This window comes from Phyllostomus discolor, chromosome 2 (genome assembly GCF_004126475.2).
Source record: "Phyllostomus discolor isolate MPI-MPIP mPhyDis1 chromosome 2, mPhyDis1.pri.v3, whole genome shotgun sequence".
In the NCBI taxonomy this organism is placed as follows: Eukaryota; Metazoa; Chordata; class Mammalia; order Chiroptera; family Phyllostomidae; genus Phyllostomus; species Phyllostomus discolor.
In genome coordinates, this window is record NC_040904.2 from 10,885,792 (window position 1) to 10,907,849 (window position 22,058).

The 22,058-nt window shown below is 50.3% G+C and overlaps 1 protein-coding gene across 6 annotated transcripts in view; it reads left to right on the plus strand.

The window, feature by feature from the left end:
- PCNT (pericentrin) overlaps nucleotides 1–22,058 on the plus strand; it is a 104,075-nt gene that overhangs the window by 78,466 nt on the left and 3,551 nt on the right. For 4 of the 6 annotated variants that reach the window (XM_036017533.1, XM_036017532.1, XM_036017531.1 and 1 more), the window contains 13 exons: nucleotides 1,067–1,221; nucleotides 2,115–2,309; nucleotides 3,027–3,206; nucleotides 3,822–4,017; nucleotides 5,477–5,699; nucleotides 6,049–6,199; nucleotides 7,136–7,819; nucleotides 11,047–11,255; nucleotides 12,101–12,203; nucleotides 13,579–13,752; nucleotides 18,532–18,651; nucleotides 19,734–19,966; nucleotides 21,591–21,667. In XM_036017533.1, the coding sequence (XP_035873426.1) occupies nucleotides 1,067–1,221; nucleotides 2,115–2,309; nucleotides 3,027–3,206; nucleotides 3,822–4,017; nucleotides 5,477–5,699; nucleotides 6,049–6,199; nucleotides 7,136–7,819; nucleotides 11,047–11,255; nucleotides 12,101–12,203; nucleotides 13,579–13,752; nucleotides 18,532–18,651; nucleotides 19,734–19,966; nucleotides 21,591–21,667 (2,700 nt within the window). The remainder of the gene's footprint in view (nucleotides 1–1,066; nucleotides 1,222–2,114; nucleotides 2,310–3,026; nucleotides 3,207–3,821; nucleotides 4,018–5,476; nucleotides 5,700–6,048; nucleotides 6,200–7,135; nucleotides 7,820–11,046; nucleotides 11,256–12,100; nucleotides 12,204–13,578; nucleotides 13,753–18,531; nucleotides 18,652–19,733; nucleotides 19,967–21,590; nucleotides 21,668–22,058) is intronic. The other 2 variants (XM_036017535.1, XM_028503089.2) reach the window with 1 other exon arrangement.

Below are 22,058 nucleotides of genomic sequence, written 5' to 3' on the forward strand. Positions count from 1 at the left end.
CTGCGTGTCCTTCGCAGACTCCCCAGCGCTAGGATTCACCTTGTTTGCTGTGTGTGCTGCCTGTCTCTGTTTCTCTCTGTTTCTCTCCGTATTGTGTGTGAACATTCCTTGGCCTGTTTGAGATCCTGGGCTACTCAGCCTGAACGGCTTTCTGGAAGCTCAGTGCCGAGGGGCCTTGCTAACAGCCCCCCGATCTTCATCCTGCCCTGAGCTCGGTGCTGGTGGGAAGGAGCAGCCAAAAGATCTGCGGCTGCTTCTCCATCGGGCGTCCCCGCTATTTTCCACAGCACATGCTTCCAGCCATGGGGCTGAGAGACTGCAGGGCCTAGGAGTGGATCGGAGCCTACCCTCTTCTGATAGGTTTTGAATTCTGATTGAAGCCCCCCTGCCTCCCCGTCACATTAGACAGAGGTTCCTAGAGCCCCTAATTCTAGACCTGGTTCAGGGTTCCCCAGTCCTGCTGTCTGGTTTTAGGGCTGTTCTACCCCTTCCTCCACCCCGCCCTGGCCAGGCACGTTCACCTCTGTGTGACCAGACATCCGCTGCTTGCCCACGTGCTCACCCTGTCCTTGCCGTTAGCATCTTTCGCTTCCGGTCCTCCCACCCTCTGCCTCTGTTCTCGAGGGCTGAGGTCTTGCCCTGTCTTTGCCCCTCCTCGGGTCTGTGTGTGTCTGTTGGCTGCAGCACTGCTTCTGCACAGTCTTGCAGGTTGGTTCTGTCTTTCGGGGACGAGGAAAACACATCCACATCTGTGTAAAAATGACTGAAATATCTGTAAGGTTTATGTTAAAATCATGAATATTAACATTTTAAACATGCAAAGTACACTTTTTCTTAATGCACATAGTCCTCATCTTATGTTTTTATAAAAATATTTTTACTGTATTTGCGGTTCATTGATCTTTCTTCAGGAAGAGGATCGCAGCCATAGCTCTCTGGGTGTTTGGGGGCCCAGCCTCACAAGCCGGTGGGGGGTCCGACACCCTTTTGCGCCCTGCAGAGCAGCCATAGGAGTGCCCCTCAGAGAACCACAGTTTCAGACCCTGACATGGTGGTGTGTTTTTAGGTAATGGCCCTGGCTGTGGAGACATACTAAACCCAGGATCGAGAGGGCTTGAAGCTCCCAGTGCCAGTCCTGCAATGCTGTCCCCCGTCTCAGGAAGCTCCCAACAGCCACTGGAAGCCATGAAGGAGAAGGAAGTCCACCCGAAGCAGGTCAAGGTAATGGGCAGTGGGAGCAGGGCACGGGGCAGTGGTGGGCCCATCTCTGGCCCCCTCTGTAACTGCACCATCGGCTCTGAGCATCACACAAGGATCACGCTCTGCTTAGACAGCTCAGCTTCAGCTCTGTCCCGCCTTTATGCTTCATGTAAGTGAGGAGCATGCAGTTCCTAACACCAGCTTCTCCATGAGGATGGCTCTAGGAAGCCACCTTCCTCCTCAGCCTCTTTGGGCAGGACACAGGTGGCCACTGTGCGCATCCCAGTTTCCCATTGCTCTATATTAGAGGACCGACTGCTGTGCTCACAGATCCTGCAGGCAGGGACTCAGACACAGCACATCAGGGACTGTTTCTCTGCACCCCATGTCTTGGGGCACTGGAGGGCCAAAGTGGTCAGTAGCTGGCCTGGTGCCATCTGTAGGCACCTTGTCCCCTGAGGCATCACCCATCACTTGGGACATGTGTACACACTTCCCATGAGGCCTCCTTGTAGAGTGGCAGCTGCAGTCCCAGAGAGCCAGGAAAGTGCATGGGGTCTCCATGACCCGTCCATGGAAGTTGGCCTGAGGCCCTGCCCTGAACTTCTCTTAGGCTTAGGGGAGGGACGGTGTCCACTGTGCAGGAACAGGTGGCATAGCTAAATCGTGGGGGTCGTCCTTTGAGTGGCTTATACAGAAAGTTGCTCTTTTGAAAGCAGTTTCCTACTGTCTCAGTTACCAGGGAGGACGGCTTGAAAACCTCATAGAACAGCAGGCCATGCTCTTTGGTGCAGAGGCCATGCGAGTGCCGTGCAGCCAGCCCCAGTGAGCGTTCACAGCGAGGGCAGGACAGTGAATAGATGAGGGCTTTCTGGCTGCCTTTCCTTCTTTCTGAAATGCTTGTCCTGTTGTAGGCTTTGCTGCAGATGGTGTATGACGAGAGCCACCACATCCTGGCCCTGTCCGAATACCACGGATACCCCAGTGTGCTGAGCAAGGGCGAGCCAGGCGCCCCCATCAAGCGCTTCCTGAGGGGGGGCCAGGGCCTATTGGAGACAGTGCCAGCTCTGAGGGGGCACATGACCTCAACACCCCAACAGGGAGAGAAGGTACAGAGGTGTTTATGTAAGAGAAGAAAAGCAGTGGGCTTGGACCAATGTGAGGGAATTGTTTTGCTAAATAAGCTGGAATAGGGAACAGGTGGTGGTCAGTAGTGGCAGGAAGCCCATGCTCTTGACCGGCTACCCTCTCACTCGCATTCCTGGGCACCAGCCATGTGCTTGCCTATTCTAAGCCCTGTAGGGCAGCAGAGGCCTTCAGAAGGGGGGTCTGGGGGCCAGGCCTGAGCCCACAGAGTCCAGTCTGTCTGCAGTCAAGCAGCCAGAGTGGCCAGGAGAGGGGGCAGTGCAGAGGTGAGGGCTGAATATGAACCATGTCCAAAGGGAGCCAACCTGCCATGGGCTTTGGAGGGAGCAGTGGGCAGGACCCCAGGCTGGACCTGCAGGAGAGGGACCAGAGCAGGTGGCTTGAGGGTGCTATGCCCACACCCTGTGCAGTCATGTGCACCGGCACGTGTACACACACCCAACGGCACTTTCAGCTTTGGGCCTACCCCAGACCCAAGGCATTGAGTTGGAAAAAGCGGTTTGCCTACAGACTTTGCTTGACCTTGTTTTCACCATCTTCAGTGGTTTCTTCTCTGTTCAGATGGCAGCCCTTTTGTGCCCTGGACGGCCCTGGGTGCTCATGTGTCTCCTCTCCTGTCAGGGTGGCTCCTTTTCTAACCTGCAGTTGCATCAGTGTAAACGCCAAGCTTCTTGTTCCAGTTTCAGGAACCTTCTGATACCTGCCTCGACTGGAGAGGAGAATTCCTGCAGGTGGTCCAGGAGGCATTTGAAAAGGAGCGGGAGATGCTGACGATGGAGCTGCAGCCACAACTCTGTGACTCTGGCCCCAGGGCCCATGGCGCCCTGGTGGAGAAGCTGCAGAAGGTGGTCCAGGAGCAGGTGGGCTTGGGCCTGGGTGACCTCAATGCTTACCCCAGTCTCACTCGACCTGGGAGAATACCAGTGACAGGGTTTCAGACCAAGTATAACACTGCATGTTTCTGCATGAATGCTACAGCGTGGAAGGAAAGTCATGTGCCCCTATCCTCTTCGATATGCTGTTCTAGAAATAACTGGCCTTTCCTTGAAAGCAAAAGCATTTCCAGGCTACCCAGCCCCAGGTTGTGAGCACTGAGCCCAGGGTTGGAGGCTAGGGGGTATTGGCGCTGTGAAGGCCTTGGGAGTTGTGTTGCTACTGATTCCCTTGTAGTAGAGGGCACAAGTCCAGACATAGGGTACGCAGCAGGTCACAGCAGTCTGGGCACAGACCAGGCCTGGAGACTAAGACAAGGTACTGTGGGGGAGGGTCCCTCATCCTTGGCGAGTACATTCAGAGTCAGCATCTTATACCAGCAACACTGGCGGCTTGAATGTGCAGAGGGTGGGCTGATCCTGCCAGAAGCCACCAGCACTTGGGACATGCTCCCTTCTGATCCTCTTTCCCCATGTGGGTGGGCTCCTCTACCCTGTAGATCCTTCCTATCTGACTGTTGTCTCTCCTTCGCCCGGTTCCAGGGGGACCTGCAGGAGAAGTCCTTGGAGCACCTACGTCAGTCCGACAGGAGCAGCTTGCTGTCTGAGATCCAGGCCCTGCGAGCCCAACTGCGGCTGACACACTTGCAAAACCAGGAGAAGCTGCAGCAGCTGTGCGCAGCGCTGACCGCTACAGAGGCCCGCGGGAGCCAGCAAGAGCACCAACTGCGCAGGCAGGGTAGGTGCAGCCCCTCAAGTCCCAGCCCTGAGACACATGCCCAGCTGAGGTTCACCTGGTGGGTGAGGTGGCATACAGATTAGCGAAGGCCCTCGGGACTCTTCAGAGCTGGATCTGGTGGGAGTAGTGATGCCCTGGTTTCTTCAGGTCCCTGAGTGCAGGGACTGGCGGCCTCATCATCAGAACACTGTGGCTGCAGTATTTCTCGGTTCATAAGAACTCGGAGTGAAAACAACTCAGAGCACCTGCAGGTGGTGAGGGACCTGGTGTCTGAGTAGGTGTGCTGGGCACCAGTGGGAGCCCGTCTGGGAGAGTCCCTAGAGCTTGAACTGGGCTGAAGTTGCTGTTGTAGTTTGTACATTTAGAGTCTTTGGGTTTGTTGTGGGGGTTTTTCGTTTTTTTTTTTTAATATAGACACTCAAATCACTTGTGAATAAAAAAACTTTATTTTTCCATCTGCCCCCTTCTCTTGCGGACCATTGGTCAGGCCCTTGGGCATGCCGTGAAGGGAGTGCCTGGCGCAGCTCCTGGCTGCAGGGGAAGCACTCCATGTCTTACCCTTCAAGAGGACATTAACTCTGGTCCTCACAGATGCCCTGTGTCAGCTCTGGCAAATCCCTTCTCTTCCTAGGGTTGGGAGCTTAATGATGGCCAGCCAAGTCTGTCTAGGGGAGCAGCCTTACATTATGGTTGTGACTTCTCATCGTGATGCATTATCCTTTGTACATTTCTGGACTGGTTTTGCTAACATTTTACATCTGCATTCGTGAGGGATACTAGTCTGTAGTCTGGTTTTGGTATTGGAGTAGTGCCAGCTTCAAGGAGGATTGTCATATGTCTGCTCCCCTTCTGTTTTCTGAGGAGTTTTTATAGAACTGGGTTTATGTCTTCCTTAAGTTTTGAGAGAATTGTCCAGGGAAGCCATCTGGGCTGGAATTGTCTCTGTTGGGAGGCACTTAGCATAGGAGTGGCAGGTGAGATGGCATTTTAGAATGACCACAGGGATGGTCACACTAGCTATTCTGCATCAGGCAGCATGGGCTCTGAGCGGCCTCCCACATGCAGTCCATCTCACCTTAGCTCTAAACTCTGCCTCCAGGGAGACACCAAATCTGAACTGCTGCAGGGACCGAGAGGGCATGTGGCCCACTCTGAGGAGCCATATTGTGTTCATGTGGCCTGCATGGCCCGTGTGAGTCATGCACGCTCTCTGCCCAAGAGTCTGTGGGTGCCCCCAGCCCATAGGGCCAGCCCCGGTGCCCAGCATGATGGAGCAACCAGCAACAGGCAGCAGCAGTGTGTCCCTGGCGTCCTGGCTCCATCAGAAGCAGTGGTTTTTAAGTTACAGAAACTTCATTCTCCCCTTCCCCTTACTGGGTTATGTGTAATTAAATCACCAGTACAACTCTCTTTGGACCCAAGAGTAATGCTATTTTATGTTTTGTAACCCCTTTCTTAGTTGAGTTGCTGGCATATAAGGTTGAGCAGGAAAAATGTATAGCAAGTGATCTACAAAAAACCCTCAATGAAGAGCAAGAGAAAGCAAATAATGTCCGAAAGCTGCTGGTGGTGGAGCAGAACACAGTCAAAGCTTTGAAATCTGAGTTATGTGAGTGTAAACAGGACAACGAGAGGTTGCTGAAGTCCCTCGATGACGTGCAGAAGGAGGTTCTCCAACTGAGGTATGGCACTGCCTTTGTGATGTGCAACCCGCTAGCCCCCAGGCTGTCACCAGACCTTTTGTTGAAGAATAAATGGAAGTTACGTGGTTCTCACCACATCTTTCTTGGCAAATGTAGTAACAGAGCCTTGGTGCCATGACTTGTGTGGTGTGCTCAGGAGGTGGTGGGCAAAGGCTCCCTCCTCCCACGGGTTTAGAACAGGAAGGTGGGACTGAGCACATGTGCAGATAACGAGGAAGCAACAGGGCCCACCTGCCTCATCCTGGAAGTCCCTGGCACTTAGGGACTGGCTCATGTCCCTTTCGAGCATTGTGCAACGTCGGGCATGACAGCCTCTTTCCTTGGACAGGTCCATACTGGACAGCAAGGAGAAGGACCTGAAGGCCACACTTCAGGAGCTAGAGAAGGAGCGTGAGAAGGAGCATGCCCTGCAGAGCCAGCTGGAACAGGAGCAGCTGCAGCACCTGCAGAAGGAGGGCCAGAACTCCCAGGCCTTGGAGGTGAGGGGACCAGCGCTGGCCTAGTCACCACACTAGCCAGGGATGGGAGCTGGGAGGCCGTTCTCTTTGATGCGGGCTTTATTCTTGCTGGGGACAGCGAGCCCTGGTGATAGGGTTTTGAGACAGTGAGGTAGGGATGCATCTTTGGGTAAAACACTCGGCAGCTTTGAAGTGACAGGCTGTGATGACCTTGATGCTGGCATCGTGCCACTCATGGTCCCGTCTCTGAGAGCTTGCTTCTGCAGTGTAGACGCAGCTTCCTCATTTTACTGTCCTGCATGAGGCGCGGACTCAGATAATTGGCAGCCACCCAGCTCCTGTGCATGATGCGTGACGTGTGTGAGTCAGTGTTTTGTTTGGCAGCTTGGTGACCGCGTTTCCAGCAGGTGTTCCGTAGTTCTGGGCAAACTGACCATCAGTTCCCCTGCTAGAGTGAAGCTGTCTTTCAGTAACACAGATTATGGCTCAGTGCAAACACCATCTGTGTGTCTTCTGGTGTCCTGGGTGTTGTGATTCTAAGGAGGGGGAGATGAACCCAGGATGTGTGTGTGCGTTTACTCAGAAAGGTAACAAAAATTATACAGTTGACCCTTGAACAACACGGGTTTGAATTGCATGGGTCCACTTATATGTGGATTCTTGCAGTTGACCACTCTTCATTTGACTGGGGCACTTCAGACCTGCCTTGTTCCAAGGATCATCTTCACAGTTGGGAATCACCATATGCAGAGGGCCGGCTGTAGTTACATGCAGATTTCTGACTTCAATAGAAGTCACCACCGCTAACATCCACATGGTTGAAGGGTCAGCTGCACATGCTTTTTCATCCTAGGGTAAATGTGTAATTGCTGGTTGAAGGATAGAAACAGAAACTTGGGCGAGAAAACTGTTTAGATACTTTTCTCCTTATTTAATTTTCTTATATTTCCCATCTAGGAATTGAGAATATCTTTGGAGAAGCAATATGCTGAGAATAATCAACTCTGTGTAGCTTTAAAACACGAGCAGACGGCGAAGGATAACCTTCAGAAGGAACTGCAGATTGAGTCCTCGCGCTGTGAGGCGCTATTGGCGCAGGAACGGAGCCGGGTCTCCAAGCTACACCAGAACCTGGAGACTGTGCAAGGCCGCTCACTAGAGCTGTCCGAGGCCTTGCAGCATGAGCGTGTTCTGACAGAGCAGCTGAGCCGTCGGGCGCAGGAGGCCTGTGCTCACCAGGAGACACAGGCGCACCGTGCTCTGCTGCGGAAACTGAAGGATGAGACCACCCGGGTGGCGGAGCTTCAGGCAGCATTAGAAAAAGTGCAGCAGCACGCTGTGCACGCCCAGCAGCAGCTGGAGGCTGAGGTGCAGAAGCGCTGTGCAGAGCTCGAGAGAGAAAAGGAGGTGAGTTCCAGGCAGAGGTCCACTGTGCAGGCCCTGCGGACCCCCAAGCCAAAGCTGAGCTGTGATCAGGACAGGGAGAGGGAGAAGCCCACAAGGCTGCAGGCAGAGTTAGAGCAGTTACACTCGAGGCTGGCAGAACAAGGATTCAAGGACACGAGGAGAAGAGTGGAGACAAGGCAGAGCCGGGCACACACGGACAAGTGGAAGAAGTGGCAGAGAGACAAGGAGAAACTGGTGAGAGCCGCCCTTGGCCAATGTCAGCACCTAGCAGTCAAGTTGGTAGGGTTAGGACGACCCACAGGATTGGGGGTGGTGTATTCTGGCCCCTTCTGTTTAGCTGGCCTATATGGTCTTGTTCTGGAAGCAGTGACTACGGCAGCTCTGTGACAAGGTTGGAAGGCAGGAAGTGCATATCCCTTCGTACTCTTTCATGGTTGGTTGTATGTGAGGGCCCAACAGTTCCCTGCGCATTGGACGGTTGGCGGTTTTGTTTCTGTAAAAAAGGCCATTGAGATTTCAACAGGCAGTGCATGGACTCGTGACTCTGTAGATCACTCTGAGGAATATTGTCACCTATGTTCAGTCTTCCCACTTGTGAAATTGGAAGGTCTCTCTGTTTATGTGGGTCTTTAATTTATGTCAACAATGTTTTGTAACTTTCAGTGATAAGCTTTGCAGTAGCATTCAATTTATTCCTGAGTATGTTGTTATTTTTGTTGCTGCCGTAAATAGAATTATTTTCTTAGTTTTACCTCAGACTGTGCGTTGCTGGTGTACAGCATCCCAGTTGACTTTTGTATGTTGATCTTTGTGCCCCTCAACCTGGCTGCACCTGTTTGTTCATCACAGTAGTTTTAAATGGCTTCTTTGGGATTGTCCACGTACAAGATCACGTCATCTGCGCACAGGCAGTTTTACTTCCTCCTTTTCTATTTGGTGTCTTTATTTCCTCTTCCTACCTGACTGTCCTGGCCAGAGCCTGCGGTGCGGCATTGATGGGAGTGGTGAGGAGACACTGAGCCTTCTTCCTGATTGTAGAGCAGGCAGGCAGACTTGACCTTTAAGTACGATGGGAGCTGTGGGATTTTTGAGATGCCTTTATCCAAGGAAATTCTCTTCTATTCCTAGTTCTTTCAGTCTTTATTATTTGTAATCATGAGAGTATTAGATTTGCTTTTTGGTGTCTTTTGAGACCTATTGCTTTTTACTTTATTGGTATGGTGTATTACATTGATTTTCATGTCAGGCCAGGCCATCCTTGCATTCCTTGGGACGAAACCCACTTGAGTTTGGTGTGTAATTCTTTTCACTATGGTGCTGGATTCAGTTTGTTAGTGTTTTGCTAAGGATTTCACATCTGTGCTCAGTAGGGACATTGGTCTGCAGGTTCCTTGTGGTATCTTTGGTTTTGATATAAGGATGATTTGAATCTTGCAGGATGGGCTGGGAAGTGTTCCCTCTTTTATTTTTGTGATGGGCCTTAATTTTAGGTACATTTTATATCAACCAAAAAAGCCTTTGTTTCTGAGGAAATTATATCCCACGTCTAGTCATGAATTGACATTTATTTTGACCCCTTTAAAAATATTTTTAAGTATTTGGAAAAAATACTTTTTTATAGTTTCTGTTTTTGCAAATTATTAAAAGTTATTTTAAAATGCACAATGGAAACTAATGGCCTGGTCTTTTTAGTGGTTAACCTGCCATGAAATAGTTGAGAAATGAATATGTGTTTGTAAGGACAAAACCCTAGATTTCTAAATGTTATAAGGATAAACCATATTCCAAATTCTATAAAATTAGTTGTGTAAGTTAATATGAGGGAAGGGACTACTGTTTTTAATAGCTTTACTGAGATACTATTTATACCATTGAGTTCACCAATATAAATGGCAGCATTAATGGTTTTTGGTATTTTCAAAGAGTTGTGCAACTTGTCACAACAATCAACTTTGAAACATGCTCATGCCCTGTCTGATGTGGCTCAGTGGCTTGAGCACCAGCCTGCGAACCAAAGGGTCACTCGCCAGTTCAATTCCCAGTTGGGACATATTCCTGGGTGGGGGCCAGGTCCCTAGGATGGAACGAGTAAGAGACAACCGAGGTTTCTCTCCCTCCCTTTCTCCCTCTCTTCCCCTCTCTAAAAATAAATAAATAAAATCTTAAAAAAAAAAACTTGCTCATCACTCCAACATGGAAATTTGTCCCCATGAGCAGTCACTCCCCATTTCCCTGTCCCAGCCCCTGGCAACCACTGATCTACTTTCCGTCTCTGGATGTGCCCCTTCTGGACATTTATCAACGGAATCATACAGTTAGTGGCCTTTTGTGTCTGGCTTCTTTCATGATGTTTCCAAGGTTCACCATGCTGTAGTGTGTGTTGGGATGATTAATATTTTTTACTGTGTTAAACACACTTTAAAATAGTTATAATGTTTTATCATTGGACGTCCTGGAAACTGGAGTAGTTTGGAGGTGTTGCAGTGTGGCCAGGAGGCACGGTGGGCAGGAGGCACCCCCAGATGTTTTGTGGAGGCGAGTGGGATTAAGCCCATGTATGGGCCTTGGTGAATTTCGATTTTGGGTGGGGGGGGCAAAACAGTGGTAACATGATTGCTAAATGACATAATTACAGAAAAGTGTAACTATCCTTTGTGATGCACTGGAAGGGTGAGCCTGTAAACCCCATGGCCTTGGCCTGTGGTCCATGCCGTTCAGGGACTGTGCAGCTGGAGGATCCTCTGGGTTCTGTCTCAGCCGGGCAGAGCCTTGTCTGCGCATCTCCCTGTGGACTTTTCTTTTCCACGAGGAAGCCCTGCCACCCTGTGCTCTTCTTTTCTTGCCCCACTGCCTCTGCTCGCTCTGCTTTCCACCCGAGGGGTTAGCCCTTCTCCCTGTGGAGATTCAGGCCCTGCATGCTGGGCAGGGAGTGCATCCTTGCTGGCTGACTTCTCCTGGCACCTCCTTGGTGGAGAGCGTTCTACCAGTGGCGGGTCTCCACCTCCTGAGGCCCCATGGCGCCCCCAGCTTCGTGGTGTGCATAAGTGTGTGTATTTTCTGTGTGTTTGTGCATGTGTGTTCACAGGAATGCATTCACGTGTGCACACACATGTGTCGATGGTGGGGGACCAGAAATTGGGCCTGTGAGGCTCCAACCTGCTCGTGTCAGTATCCGACCCCTCTTCTTTGTGCTCCACGTTTACCGTGGGCCTGAAAGTCTGCCTGTTCTCAGAAATGAGCACAAAACCTCAGCCCTGAGACTCTTCTGTGGGATCGGGCTATCTCTGAGGCAGGAGCTGTCCTGACCCGTGTCACACGTGGAACGCCCCCTGTGGAAGGCCCATTGGGGGTGGTGTGCAGAGTAGCCCGGCCCCAAGATCCGACACTGGGGGAGCCTTGTGGTGCAGGGCAAGGCTACTGGAATGTGTATGATAGTCTTTTCTGTTCTGCATTGACAACAGAGAGAATTAGAATTGCAGCGCCAGCGCCACGAGCACAAGGTCAAGCAGCTTCAGCGGAAGATAAGGGAGCTGGAGGCCAGGGAGGCGGCACGCCTGTCCCCAGAGTTGGAGCATCTCCAAGAGCAGCAGCAGGGCCTGGAGACAATTCGGCAGCAGCTGCTCTGCACGGCAGGGCTGCTGACCAGCTTGGTCAACCAGACCGTAGACAGGTCAGTCATGGAGTACCAGCAAGTTCTGTGTGACCCTGCACCTGACATGTAAAGAACAATCCTGAAGCTTTGGGCATGTCTGCAGTTCCAGGTCCATGTGTTAATGAAACTGACTCTGTTTCATGTTCCATGTGTTTAACTGAGTTAGGGGCAGCACTCTTCCATGTTATAATGTGACAGAAAAAAAACACATTTCTTTTAGATTGGTTTTCCCCACACCCCTTTTACTTGGTTCACCATCGGGAGGGTGCAGGCCCTCTGCTCAGCGGTGCTGGAGTCTGCTGTGTCTGCCTCACCCAAGGCTCTGGGGCCTGCCGTTCACCCGACCAGAATGCGTTCATGGTTGAGGAGTCAAGACTGAGGTGTTTTGTTTAAACAGAACAATTATCATTGACATTTGCCCTTTTCTTTATGCATAGAAACTAAGCAAACACAGTTCTCCTGTCTATAGTTGGGTTTAATTTATAGAGCCGCAAAGATTTGTTTAGGGCCACTTCCAACAACTGACACAATCCCAGTAGAAAACAGCAGTAGGAGGCGAAAATGCTGAGGGAGCCCCAGTGGTTAGTGGCCAGAGCTTTCTGAGCCCCACAGACTATTCAGCCCAGGGCTGCACTGCCTCGTGGCTGCCTCCGTCACTGGAGGTGCTCCCAGCAGCAACCTCTGTGGCCAGATTCAGAGCACGGCTTGAGGTGCTTGACAAGCCTGTTGGTGGTGGTTCACATGCGGTCCTCCCTGAAACCCGGTGCTCACAAGCTCATCCTCATTCTAGTGACTGGCATGGCATTGGGTGATGGTCAGTTGGGGTCCATATGAACCTTTTAGATGTTCGTTTATTTTTACAGGACAATTAATGATTGGACCTCATCAAATGAGAGAGCAGTGACATCTTTATTGCGGACGTTAGAGGACCTCAAGTCCAAGCTGGGCACATCTACCTTTTCCCAGGTGAGAATCCAGGTCCTCCAGGTGAGAGACCAGTGGCCCCAGCCTGGCTCCTCTAGCCGTCTGGGGCCCGCTCCTTTTCTATTGTGACTGGTTGTTCCTCCCTCATTGCTTCCTCTTCTGTTTGAAAGTTCGCCGTCTGGATGAGCGAGCAAGTGCCGCCTCCCACACCTGGAAGGTGCTAGGCGTTCACTGCGCTTTCCCCAGTGCTTCCAGCCCGGTGGTCTGTGGTACTGCAGCCCAGCCTGCTCCTGGGGCACTCAGGCTGAGAGTCTGTGTGATCCAGACCCTCTGGGCTGCCAGGGAAGCACTGCCCTCCCCACCAGCTGCGTCTGAAGTCATTGGAGGCTGCTGATAGGAATTTCTTCATATATATATATATATATTTTACTGATTATACTATTACAGTTGTCCCATTTCCCCCTTCACTCTCCTCCACCCTGCACACCCGCTCCCACCCACATTCCCCCCTTTAGTTCATGTCCATGTGTCATACTTTTAAGTTCTTTAGCTTCTACATTTCCCATACTACTCTTACCCTCCCCCTATCTATTTTCAACCTACAATCTATGCTACTTATTCTCTGTACCTTTTCTCCCTCTCTCCTCCTCCCACTCCCCTGTTGCTAACCCTCCATGTGATCTCCCTTTCTGTGGTTCTGTTCCTGTTCTAGTTGTTTGCTTAGTTTCTTTTGGTTTTGCTTTAGGTGAGGGATTTCTGATAAATGCATTCTGATAATTATGAAATCATGGTGTCTATCTGAAAGCGGTGTGCATGTGGTGAGCACCTCTGACCTGCTCACCTTCTGACCCATCCTTCCTCTAAACTGATTGTCGAGCACAGGTAGTGGGTGGGTGCAGGGCGTCCTTGCCCTCCTGTCTGTTGGGCACCATGCCTTCCTTCGTGTGCCAGGCCCGCCGCAGGCTGGGGGTTCCTCTGATCATGAGAATAACGAGCATGTTTTAAGGGACTCACTCACTGGGCCTCAGGGATGGGCACACAATGTTCCCTGGTCACCTTGGGAATTACTCAAGAAATCCTCCACATGTTTAGGGTCATCTTAGAATCCATGAACCTTAAGCTGCCCGCAGTGGAATTCTCGGCAGCCGAGAGCGTTGGCTCTGACACATCTACTTTCTTCTCACGGCCCAGTTCGTGTCTAGTCTGTTTCACAGAGGACTGGAGAAAGGTGTGGCTTGAAGACATTTTTTGTTTCCTGTCACACAGACGAGCAACTCTTCCTGGCCCCACAAGCTTCTTGTAGAACCCAAAAACATTTAAAATGATCATACCTAAAAATAACCAACGATAAAAAACAGATAGCGTGCATGCCTTTTAACAATATTTTGTGCATTTATTTCTGCTTTCTTTTTCTCAGAAAAAAATGACAGCAGAGGTGCAGGTCCAGCTGGTGGACATGTTGCTGAAAGAAAATGATTCTCTTACCAAAGCTCTCGGTGCCATGACCCAGGAGAAGGCAGAGCTGTGCCGGGCCACGTCCCGGCTGGAGAAGACCCTCAAGCACCACCTGCTAAAGGGCTGCCCGCTTGGCGTATGTTATTCACACCCCCGTGGTGTGGGCGGGGGTGCGGGGCGGGATGTGAGCTGGGCGTCCCTCATGGCTGGTGGCAGTGTCGGCTGGTGGCAGTGTCGTTCTGCTTAGTTAGCCGCCCTGGGCTTTTCCTGCCTAGCGGCCAGAGTGCCTTACTGAACATTTTAGCAAAGTATCCGCCTCATTCACAGACACAGACACATGCACACGTGCTGCCACACGTGGCCCTTGTCATGAGATGGTGTTTGACACATGTTCATAGAAGAGATTTTTGACGATAGTAAATAGTCGGATGAAATTAGGATTTTATTAGACTTTTACCTAATGAAAATAACTTATATGATAATTTTCCTGATTTATGCAGTTGAGTAGACTTTTTTTGGAATGCCTAATTTTTCTTTTTTATATTTTAGGTGGTTTTTGCCTGTGATTTGCTTTACCTTTTTTATAATGGAAAGTTTTTACAAATTATTTTAAATTTATATCTGGTAAAATCTAACCCTTGTTGGTGTGATGTCACTTGAGGGGTTTGTGTGTGTGTGTTTTAGAGATTTACTTATTTTGGGAGAGAGAGAGGGAGAAAGACATTGATGTGTGAGAGAGACATCAATTGGTTTGCCTCTCACGTGCCCCCGACCGGGGACTGAGCCCATGACCCAGGCTTGTACCCAGACTGGGAATCTAACCAGCAGCTTTCACTTTGTGGGACAACACCCAACCCACTGAGCCACACTGCTCAGGGCTCACCTGGGTTTTCACACGGCGCAGGCGCAGGCTCTGACTGCCCTCCTTCCCTGTGGCTTTCTTTCCCTGAGTGCCGTGTCAGTTGGAACCACAGCATGTAGCCTTTGACGGCTCTTTACTTCCTTTGTGGTGCATTTGAGGTCCCCCTGGGTGTCGATTTCTATAGCTCGTTCCTCCCTGCTGCCAAGCTGCACTCAGGGCATGGATGCGCTTCGGTTTACCTGTTCGCCTCCTGAAGGACGTCTGGGCTTCCAGTTTCCGACTGTTATGGATAGCACTCCTACAAACACTGTGTACAGGGTGTGTGTGGACATGAGTTTTATTTCTCTGTGTAAATGCCCATTGTGGGCTTGCTGCATCTCACAGAGAGTTTGTGTTTACCTTCCGTGTTAACGAGGCCACAGTGCTGTCCAGGGGGCCGCGCACAGTGAGCGTCGCAGTGACTCTGTGTTTTAGCACTTGGTTGCCTTCCGCAGCCGGTGGGCGTAAAGTGGCATCTGTGTGTCTTCTTCGGTAAAGTCTTGGCTGCTGCTTAACTCAGACAGTTTGTTTCCTTGTTGTTTTGAGAATTCTATGTTCTAGGTAAAATGCCTTTGCTAGAACATGATCTGCTAACATTTTTTTCAACTGTGATGTCTTCTCTGTAGAGTATCCTTTGCAAAACAAAATTTTTTATTTAGATGAGGTTCTGTGTATTAATTTGTTCTTTCATGGATCATGCCAACAGTTTTATAGTTTAACTTTTTACTTTGACATCTACAATCCAGTTTGAGTTAATTTTTGTTTATGGTCTGAGAAAGAGGTGGATTATTTTTATGCATGTTGATATTCAGTTACTCCGGCACACTTTGTTGAAATGATTGTTCCTTCTCCTTGAATTGTCTTTGTGTCCATGTCAGAAACCAGTGAACAACACTTGTGTATATGTGTCTGGACTCTCTCTTCCGATCCACTGGTCTGTATGTCTGTCCTTGACCACTTGCCTATAGGTTTGTGTTATTATTATGCTTTCATATCAAGTAGTGGGTATGCCGCAATTTTTCTTCTTTTTCAAATTATTTGGCTGTTCTAGTTCCTCTACCCTTCAATATAAACTTTAGAATCTTGTTGGCTATTTTGATTGGTATTGTGTAAAATAGCCCAAATGTTCACTAATAGATGAATGGATAAATAATATATGGTATATCCAAAAATGGAATATTATTCAGTGATAAAAATGAGTAAGGGACTGTGATACACATTGTAAAGTACCGGTGAGCTTTGAAAGTGTAAGAAGCCAGTCACAAAAGACTATATATTGTATGATCCCATTTATATAAAATGTCCAGAGGAGGCACATCCATTAAGATAGAAAAGAGATTAGTGGTTGTCGGGGGTGGCGGAGGGGGTTGGAGAGTGACTGCTAACAGGACAGGCCTTTGGGGGTGACGAAAGTGTTCTCAAATTAGATAGCATAATGTTACACAATCCTGTAAGTACACTAAAAATCAGTTGAATTGTATACTTTAAAAGGATACTTCTGTTTTGTTATGTGAATTATAATTCACATTTAACATAACATTTGGGGGGAAATTTTTTCCTAAATGCATGTAGCTGTCGATTTATGTCTAAATATTCCATTTTCTAGTGGGCTGTTGTAAATGGTACTTTTTAAACATTTTGTTTTCTCATTGTTTGTGGCTCATGTATGGAAACGTGACTGATGTTCCTAGGTTGATCTGTGACTTGCGGTTAACCTTAGTAGCTTCACTTTAGCCTTATGAGCCTTTTTCTGGGATTTTCTACAGAATAGGGAGTTTTATTCCTGTTTTCCAGTTTGACTACTTTGATGTCTTTTTCCTGCCTGTTTGGCCAGGGCTTCCAGGACACCGGTGGCAGGCGTGGTGAGGAGCGCACCCTCAGCCGTTCCACCGGGGGCGGAGCCTCAGCCTCACCTTGCAGGCCAGTGCGCCCTCGGCGGCTGGAGGAAATCCTCTTCTCTTCCTGGTTTGCTGAGACTTTTTGTCATGAGAGGCTGTTGAAGTTGGTCGTTCTTTCCTGCATCTGTTGATAGGATGATGTGGCTGTCTGTTGTGGGTGCCCCAACAACCAGGGTGCCCCCTGGTTGCCCTCCCTGTAGAATCACTCTCCTTCTGTTAGCACATTCCCTGGTGGAGCTCTGGGGTGCACATTCCTCCTTGTTAAGTGTTTTAATATGGGGGATCATATCAGTTTTGAACGCCGACTCTACCTGGTCTCAGGAAGGACCCACTTCATGATGTGGTGTTCTTGTTCAGACAGTGCCTGACCCATTTTGCCAACACTTCATTGAGCATTTTTGATCTGGGCTCAGGGGGACTATTAATGTGAAGTTTTATATATTGTCTCTCTGGTTTGGGCCTAATAAAGTAAGTTGGGATGTGTTCCCTCATCTTCTGTTTTTTGAGAAAGATTATGTGGAGCTGGAATTTCTTTCTTTCTTAAGTACGTGGTAAAATTCAGCAGTGAAACCATCTGGGCCTGGTGCTTCCTTTTTTGGAAGGCTTCAGTGATGGTTTTGATGTTTCCAGTGCTGTCGGGTGGCGTGTCCTGTAAAGGTCAGTTAGGTCTAGTTGGTTGATAGGGTTCAAGTCTTCTGTGACCCAGCCCAGCTCCCCTCTGCTGTGTGTCACTGATGGGGGTGTTGACGTCTGCTGAGGACTATGGATTTGCCAGCTTAGAAGCTCTGTTAGGTAAAGGTGAAGGGACCGTTGTCCCTGTGGAGTTGGGCCCAGACACCGAGTGGACCCACGACTCCCGTTCTCTGACGGGTGAGTCCTGAAGGCCCCATGTGTCCATTTTGACGAGGCCTGCCGTTCGTGTCACCGCACTGCTCCGTCGCTGCTGTGGAACTTGCTCAGAAAGCGTTCCGCGGTTCGTTGTTCAGGACACCTCGTGGGGCCTGCGTGGGCTGGAACGCAGTCACCAGCAGAGTGCGTCTGTCGTTTCTGAAAGTTGACAAAGAAACTAGGAAGTGAATATTCTTGGTGAGAAAATCAAAGGTAGACTGAAAGGGGATGTTGGAGTGTTCTCCTTCCATGTCCAAGTGACTTGTGTTCCTAGAGTATTTTTTCTAGGAACAGCCCAACTGTGTTTTAGAACCAGGAAAACCATTAGTCTTACCTGCCTTGTGGGATCCCTTCTCAGGATTGTCTGCTCCCAGGCCTGCGCTCCTGTCAGCCCTGCCCTGCAGTGGTGGGGTGGCATGGCCAGGCTGCCTTTGGTTCCTCTTCCAAACTGCTGGACAGAGGCCGTGACCGCATGGCCCCGGGAGTCCTTCAAGGTCTCTTTTGCCTCAGTGACAGGCAGACCCTGGCTGTCTGTTGTGGGTGCCCCCTTGTTGCTCTCCCTGTAGAATCACCCTCCTTCTGTTAGCACATTCCCTGGCGGAGCTCTGCGGGTGCACATTCCTCCGTGTGCATGGTTGCCGTGCGGGGCCCTTGCGGAGGCCCCCGGGTGTGTGGTTTGGTGCCACTAGAGCAGAACTATGTATTTGCGTCTTCCTTCGGTGAGCATCTCTGGGGCCAGAGGCCATGAGGGCTTTTAACATGCCTGAAGCTTTGAACTTGGGGTTATTTCCACCAAAGTCAGCAATTAGAAGAGCAGTTCTAGCTCTGAAAGCTTTTGCATGCTTTTTCTTTTTAATAGAAATAAAAAATAAAAATGTAATGCAGTCACACTTAAGTAAATGACATGTAATAATCACCCCAGTGTTAACTGTCTGGTTGATAATGTCACAAACAACTTGAGCACCACTGAAAAGATACTGAAGGGAGACACAGGTGTGGCCTGCATCCTGGCAAGGCTGGGAGACCCTGCGCCCAGCCTTGCGTGGGCCCAGCTCCCCTCCGCCCGAGGCGGGCCTCTCCCCGCAGAGGTCCTGGAAGGATGGCCAGGGAAGGAATGAGGTGTTTGGAAGTGACCTCTCTCTGGGGTTGGGGTAGGGAGGGGTCAGTTTTCTCAAGATGTTTTTACGTGAGAACAGCTCTATAGACATGCTGTCTGCGGTTGTTGCAGAGGTCGGACAGGTCAGCCGGGAGGCGGGACAGGACGGTCCTGCAGAGCTCACCAGGACTTCCAGACCCGGGACTGCCCACACCAGCCGCCAGGGAGGAAGTGAACACCAGCAGTGGCAAGGTGAGGCCACCTCTGTGGCGACACGAGGGCATCGAATGGGGGTGCTGCTCTTGGCTTGTTTGGAAGACTTTGTGTCTTTAGAGCAGTTAGTTTCACAGCGAGGTTGAGGGGAAGGTACAGCGAGTTCTCACATGCTCGCTGTCCCACACGCTGAGCCCCCACCTCACACTGTCAGCGTGCCCACCAGATGGCCCACCGTTACGGTCTGTGACCCTGCACTGATAGCGTTGTCACCTCCCATAATCCACAGTTACATCAGGCTCTGTCCTGGTGGCATGCATTCTTTGGGTTTGGACACACGTGTAATGTGTAATGGCGTGTTCACCATTACAGTATTATACAGGTTAGTTTCACTGCCTCAGACATCCTCTGTGTTTTGCCTCTTTATCCCCCACCCTCCCAGGGGACGCTTTTTAAAAACTCCTGGTTTGTGAACTAGTAAGAGCAGCTCATGGCTGAGAGGCCCTCCTCTGCCATCAAATGTGTCTCTGTGCACAGTGAAATCGCATGCTGGTTCTAGTGGCCAAGTCATGACAAATAAGGGAAGTTAAAGAGAACTTTCATTTGAAATTGGTCTCGTTCTACAGAGACATCACGTTTCTGTGTTCGTAGGGGTGATTAGGGGTGTGCTGCTTTGAGTCACTGTGTCATAGCTTCCGCATCCCGGGAAAAGTCCTAGACCAGCAGTTTACTCACCATTGTTTTTGACAACACGTGTTAGGGAATGGGCACCAGCCTCCGTGTGCACTCGCAGGGATTCCTGCCGCCTTGCCCACCGCACAGTGTGCACGAACCCGTGATGGAACCCCCCCCCCCTCCAGTTGGGACCTGACTTGGTGGTCAGGCACCTTCACAGGGGCAGCTGGGATGCTGCGGAAAGGGCCGGCCTACGTTTTGTCCAATAAACAAGACTGAACTTCGAACCGCATGTTGTTTGTGGTTATGGATGTTGTACAGGGCTGACTTTTGGAATGATTTGCTGAGGAAGTTGTCTGGTTATTTTTAAAGCAAAATTGTGCAAACATGTTGTACAGATTTGTCAATGAGACATCTTTGTGATTAAGTTTTACAATTTTTTTTAGATGGAAAAATTGTACCTGCATTATTTGAGAGCAGAGAGCTTTAGAAAAGCTCTGATTTATCAAAAGAAGTATCTTTTACTGTTGATCGGTGGATTCCAGGACTCCGAACAAGAGACGCTTTCCATGATCGCTCATCTGGGAGTGTTTCCTTCCAAGGCAGATAAGAAAATCGCCACCTCCCGGCCTTTCACCAGGTTCCGGACGGCTGTCAGGGTGGTGATTGCGATCTCCAGGTACCCGGAGGCTCCCTGCGGCGCTTGGGGGTTTTGTCTCGATGACACTCCGCAGCTGTATTCCTTTTTTAAGATGAGTGACACTTGAGGCCTTAAAGAAAATACAGGTGACACTTGTCTTCAGGGAATCATGGTGTACAAAACTGTCACCTTCCAAAAGGAAAAGATATAAGGGTGCCTTTTTATCACAAAACAACACCTTGCCCCTTAATGGGTCTCTTGCCAGATTGCTTCTGACGACAGGCACGTCTGATCAAGTTTAAAACTGCATTTCACTTCTTCAGATTTCAGTTTCCCACGTTTTAGTCAAATTCGTGTTATGTAAGAAAGGCATATGTATACATAACGTGATTCACCCAGGGTATGGCCACTCCAGTCTTTGCCTGTGGGGGGAGGTGCTGTAGGGTGCAGGAGGGTCCCCATCCCCCCTCCATTGTGTCCACCTGCCCCAGCCCTGCCCACCCTCAGCCAGAGGCATCGCTCCCTGTCCCCAGCCACTCTAGGCACAAGGAGTCGTCGGAACAGGGATGTGACTCCCTGGTGTGATTGGGAATTTTGATCATTTCAAAATTAAGAGTGATGAAATCCATTTTACTTTATAATGGTAAATTTTGCTAAATTTCTAAAAATATTTTTCCCACTAAGAACTGTGCAGCTGTGTCTGCTCCGTGGCTCCTGCAGAGGTGCCCTCTCTGGGCCATACTATTCTTCGTCTGCGGGATAGACTGCTTTGGTTTCCTTGGCTTTCTCCAGACTGTGCTGCAGAGCGGGTGGAAGTCCCACGCAGGGAGTCTTCCTCCAGCCTCAGGGCACGCAGCCCCTCACCTCTGACTCCCAGACTGTGCTGCAGAGCCGGTGGAAGTCCCACATAGAGAGTTCTCCAGCCTCAGGGCACGCAGCCCCTCACCTCTAAGTTCTGACCATGGCTGTCCTCATATCCACCCACCCACCCACCCACCTGCCCATCCTGTACTCTTAGTGAGAATAGCTACCCTGCACCAGGAAGTGAGTGAGATGCTGGATGGAGACAGGTAAACAGACCCAAACTCTCCTCCAGCCTTTCTGTCAGGAGAGAGGACCATCTCAGCACAGCAGCACTTTTAACACAAAATGCCTTGTAGGAGGGCAGGGCTCAGAGAGGCAGCGGTGCCCGGGGGGCTGCCTTGCAGGGCGTCGGGTGGGGGACCAGAGCCTAGGACCCCCTGCACCGCTGCACTCCCATCACCCCAGCACTCTGCTCGCTGGCTTGTGGCCTTGGTAGCGGAAGGGAGCAGGGTGTTGCAGACTGAGTTTGAACTGGAGTCTGGGAGACCCCAAGCTGGGTGTCTGGGAGTGGGCAGGCTCAATGCAGGATGCAACTAGGAGTGGGCAAGGCCAAGTATAGGTGGGGCTTGGGGCAAGGGCAGGGCCTCCCCAGGGAGTGGGCTGGGGATGGGCCAGGACTGGGAGTGGGCGGGCGGGGTAGGGGTCCTGTGAGCAGGCTGCCCTGTCTGTGTGCGGGACCTGCTGCCAGGGGAGGTTGGCTGCCGAAACCATTCCAGCTGTTGGTCACATCTGCATTTCCATTGCTTTTGTCACAGTTGCTTTGTTCTAGTTTTCAATATTTGGTACTTTTTTTTTGTAGATTACGTTTTTTGGTAAAGAAATGGCAAGAAGTAGATCGGAAAGGAGCTTTGGTGCAAGGCCGAGCACCCCGCACAGGTGGGCCCCCAGGGACCCCTCCACCTTGCCTTTGCAAACTTTCTTCTACTTGCTGTAGCATTTCATTAACATCTGGGTGTTCCAGGGCTTGGTGGGGATGGAATGAAGCACAGTTAGGAAATGGGTAAATTCAGTCAGTGCAGTCTTCAGAGGTGAAATGTTTTTGAAGGAAAATGGTTTTATGTTGGGAACAAGCACAAATAAGCCACGGTTAATACAGTTCATGAGTAGAAGTGGTTCATAAGAGCACAACGGTTGAAAAGTGTGGGAGTGACGAACACACCTGCTAATAACCTGTTGATAGAAAGGCAGTCCTTACCCTCCAGAGGGGCAGAGCTCTGCAGCCCGCCCGTCTTCGCCCCGAGAGCACTGTTGCTGGTTCTCTCAGCCA